Raw genomic sequence first — 4,729 nt, 5'->3', positions numbered from 1 at the left:
CGGCTTTCGATATGTACTGGAAAATTAGTACAAAGCGTTGTAATGACGTCGTAATAAACGAAAGAGAAAGTAAACAAAGAGAGGCTCTCAATGTTACTTACGTCCATTTGAAAAAGTACTCGAGATATATCGTTTTTTGTTTGCTGTTGAAAATATTTAAAAAAAACCCTCATTAATTTAACCATTGTACGATACTTACAATGATACTTGAATTCGGGTTACCTGTTTGGTGGGATTTTACTACTGGAACATGGTCATGGTCGGTTGAAATAATCGCTATCAATACTACACAGCTTATCTTAGCTGCTTGAAAGAAGAAGCTGACATTGAAGGTAGCTTTCATGGACGGCCAAGCAGCCTAAAAGCGAGATCTAAGTCGAAGGAGAAACTCTGTGAGAGTGGCTGTGTGTCTCCCAATCTATATTCGCAACTTACTTGTGCAGATGAGTTGTACCACGAAAGTAGGATAGGCACAAGAAACTAAACAGCTATGGATAGATACACCTACGATTATTACGAAAGAAAAGTGCAAGGGTGCAATCCCTTCCGCAGTAATACCAAGTTGTAGGGCAGTTTTTTTCTTCCTCGCCGAGCTGTTACGTTGTATATTCTTTTTGAAGTACAATATTTCTGTCATAAGTTAATTAAAGCTTATTTATTTATTTCGATAAAGATAAGAATTTAGTCAAGACACTTAAGTAATACAGTCGTGATTTGCTGGTTGGGCCACAGCCTCTGTCCAACTAACGAATTCGATTCGTTAACATCTCTAACTAGTGTCAGCTTGTCAAATTGAATTTGATACGAAATTTTACATTCATATGCTTTTACTAGCGGAGGCTCAACTAAAAAGCGGTTCAGTTAAAAAGTGACCAACCCGCGAAAACACTGTAGTAGAACACATGTTTTTGTTACATCTAATTACAGCTTATTAATAAATTTTTCAAAGAGCGCATTCCGTGCCTCCATTGCATTAATTTTCTGTTGTTCTGCATTTTCAATAATTTCCAGAACTTTATCTTGGAATGCTTCGTTGGATTCTCTGATATGGCGCAACTCATTCACTATATCGTCTTTACGATTCCGTCTAGACCTTTCCTTTTGAGTGTCGAGATCTTCGTTTGTGTTTCTTGATGTACCTAGAATTGAATAAAATTTATTATGTAGATAGCTAAGATAGCTTGCACACGAGGCGACAGGACACACGCCATGAATATTCACTATGGCTTTTGTTCTAGATATTCCAACAGCGTTGGGATATATAGAACAAAACAGTTTAATCTTATTTTAGTGATAAATTTGATGATTCCGGTCCCACAATATTCAGTATTAATCGATTTGCTCAGTCAGCGGAATCGGTCGCTATTTCCAGCTGAACACACGACAATTATGACGCACAATAAATCTTAGCGCCCTAAGCCTTATAATACATATTCGCATTCGGATCTTATGACGCATCACTTGTGCCTAACTGATGACGGATCCAGACGTTATGTATGCAGTTTCTATGTGCCATAGTATCCGGAATTAGGAGTGCATCATTTAGCCACAGCCATTAAGACGCAGTATCATTTCGTAATATAAACTTTTTCATTTCGACATAAATAAAAATTATACCTGGCTTGTCATTGCTGCATTCGGGATCCAAATTCTCCATGTTTATTGTACCAGAGGCGTCAACTGTGTGAAAGGCGTTAACAGCAGCTCTATTTTTTAGCATACCATCTAGCTCCCTGCAACGAAAACAATAATTAAAATCACACACACACACACACACACATATATATATATATATATATATATATATATATATATATATATATATATATATATATATATATATATATATATATATATATATATATATATATATATATATATATATATATATATATATATATATATATATATATATATATATATATATATATATATATATATATATATATATATATATATATATATATATATATATATATATATATATATAATAATAAACTGTTTGTATACTTCTCATAAGGACAGGACCGACGATCTCGTCCAGTTTTTGAGTTATGGTCTTTTGTTTGCTTATATGATTGCTCCAGCTTTAAAAATTTATTGGAAATTTGTTTAGTGGTGAAACCGTAGCCGTAACTTTGCAGCCTCTCTTGTATTTCCTGCCACATCTTTTGCTTAGTCTTATATTTATTTGCTTTACCGACCGACGGGCGAATTTCTTCGACCGAGGAGATTAGAAGCTTCACAGCAGCTTCATCCCATGTTGCTTTTTCTGCCACTAGATCAAGATAAACGATTTTGAGTACGCAAGCGAAGTTTATATTTTGGTCGAATAAAAAAAATTAAAAGTGAGTCTTTTTTCCGCTGATGTCACCAGCGCAAGTAGGGTCAATTTAAATAATGGTAAAATTACTTACCGTTCCTTTGGGACGTTCCTTCGTATGCATCGTATTCGATCAACGAATCTGATGATCCGCCTACGTTAGCAATTGTTTCCTGGAAAATAATCGGCGAAGCTACCTCTGTTTCCTGCGTAGTTATTTCCGACGGATCTTGATTGACACACATCAAATTAGATTGTTCCAATAAATGTTGGAGCACGGAAGGATCTAAAACAATGACAGACAAAAGCAAATTAATATAACGACCATTTTTCGCTTCCGATGGCAGTGTACCGAAGTAGTGGTGTGTACTGCCTTCAGATTCAGAATCCTGAATGGAGTCAGTATTGATTCCAGCTCAAATGCAACTGATTCCGAAACCGATTGAGTCGGAATCGGTTGCTGCATTTGAGTTAGAATCCATACTGACTGCATTCAGATTTCCGAACCTGTTCCGGAATGGGATGAACTGGGTGGTTTTACACTTTCGAGCAGAAGTGTCAATGGAACATTTCGTTTTCTGCACTTCTGCTCTAATATGCAAAACCACGGCACTACCTCGGTACACATCAAGCAAAAAGCCGTTGTTTTCACGGTGTTAGCCAGTTGTTGTTTGGCAAAGTCCAATAAAAAAGACAGGAAAAGACTTTGGTGTCAAAATCGCCCTAGAAGTAAACAAACCTTCATCGCCTGATCCGGACTAGAATTTCTACATCCAACACCATAAAAAAACAATAATCACAAACTTACCACGCTGAATCCGTAGAACAGTTCGCGGAGAAACTTCTATCTGCATATTCTCCATATTTGAATATATAAATATATAAAAAACGAAACGAGAATTTTGTTGAATTTGATCTTAATTTTGTTAAATCACCACGCGATCAACTATAAACAACACGATACAGTTAGCTGATTGATTTGACGTTTCGTTTTGTTTGTGTGCGTAAGAAGCAAAGGGAAGCAAAAAAATCTTACTCCTGTTTTCTCCCATTTGCTCCGAAAAAAAAATCCAATATGGCGCCAAGAAGTGAGTACAGGAACAGTTTTCTTCCAGTTTGCTCCGGAGTACTTCCAGTTTCTCCTGGTACTGGAACAAACCTACTGATAGCTTGGAACGTGACATCGGCTTTTATCTCTTTCGCACTGATGATGGAAGGACTACCTTCACGAGAATAACGAAAAAATATTTGCAGATTTTTCACAACCTCCGATTTCTATAATATTGTAGACTTTTGGATTTGGCTTGATTTTCGCCAATTTCAGCATGACAATATACTTTTAAATAACTGTACATTTTTGTCAGGGCAGGAAATATTCGAACCGAACCTATGTTCGAATACTTTCAAAGCGCGAAGCTTTGCGTAACTGGTTCGTATACACAAGCTTCGCATCACAATCGCTTACCATCGTAATTGCGGACATTTGGGCGATACTTTTGCATGCTCTTCGGCAAGGACAAATGAAGCTTCTTGTTCATTTCATTGATGTTCGGAAAGATATGTAAAAGCTTTTGCGTAGTTTTCGACGAACACGAGCTAAGCTCTTGGTTCGTGTGATCGATATTTTTGAAACATTTACATGGAGCTTCGAAACGATGTTCGCGAACACAGAAAATAAGATTACCTCGAAGTATTTCAGAATCACGAACATCGAAAGATTATATCAATTTAGCATCGCGAGGGCCATCGTTAACATGTTCGCCGGACGATATTAGTTTTTCTAATTCAAATACCTACCTACTAGTTATGCAAAAAAGTATATTCTAGACAGAGGCCTTGTATTAAGAATGGAATAGGTGAAAAATAATTGTGACAATGTGTAGCTTATGGATGCTGGGGTTAACTAAAAAGTGACGTAACAAGTTTATTTAAGATACCCTACTGATATATTACCAGTAGGGATAAAATCAAGATTTCGTGACAGGGCGCGGATAAATTTTCAAATGAAATAAATTAGGGCTAGAAAATGAAGTTAAACACAATGTACACAACGTATTGAGTGGCTCGCTTATCTTAGTCATGTTCCTATAGTCACCTACCAGTTATGTCGGTTTCTTGAGGATAAAGATATCGATTTTCATTCAAAGGAAAAAAATCGATTATCAGTTAAATAAATAACGTCATGATGTGTATGATGAATCCTAGAAATAAATAGGGAATGTCAATAAACTCGACCATTCCCGATTCATATTTGGCAGTTCTGGTCGTTTTGTAAATCTTGTTTTCGACTAACAGTAAAACCATTTTGATTCAGAAGTATGTTTTAGAAGGGCGCATGTTTTTTCGTGCACTTATTTAAAAAAAACGCTTTGAATCCATCTACCAGTGTGATGAGACATTTTTTAT

General features: G+C 36.1%; 1 protein-coding gene across 1 annotated transcript; it reads right to left on the bottom strand.

Moving 5' to 3' along the window:
* Positions 1-921: 921 nt before the first annotated feature.
* Positions 922-3,267, bottom strand: LOC131679474 (uncharacterized). The gene is made up of 5 exons (XM_058960205.1): positions 3,132-3,267; positions 2,418-2,609; positions 2,011-2,278; positions 1,618-1,733; positions 922-1,139 (listed from the first exon to the last, which is right to left on the bottom strand). The coding sequence occupies exons 1-5, from the start codon at positions 3,184-3,186 to the stop codon at positions 922-924; spliced, it is 849 nt and encodes a 282-aa protein (XP_058816188.1). The 5' UTR covers positions 3,187-3,267.
* Positions 3,268-4,729: the final 1,462 nt, after the last annotated feature.

This window comes from Topomyia yanbarensis, chromosome 2, assembly GCF_030247195.1.
Source record: "Topomyia yanbarensis strain Yona2022 chromosome 2, ASM3024719v1, whole genome shotgun sequence".
In the NCBI taxonomy this organism is placed as follows: Eukaryota; Metazoa; Arthropoda; class Insecta; order Diptera; family Culicidae; genus Topomyia; species Topomyia yanbarensis.
Note: the sequence above shows the minus strand (reverse complement) of the source record. Positions and strands in the feature narration are given on the sequence as shown.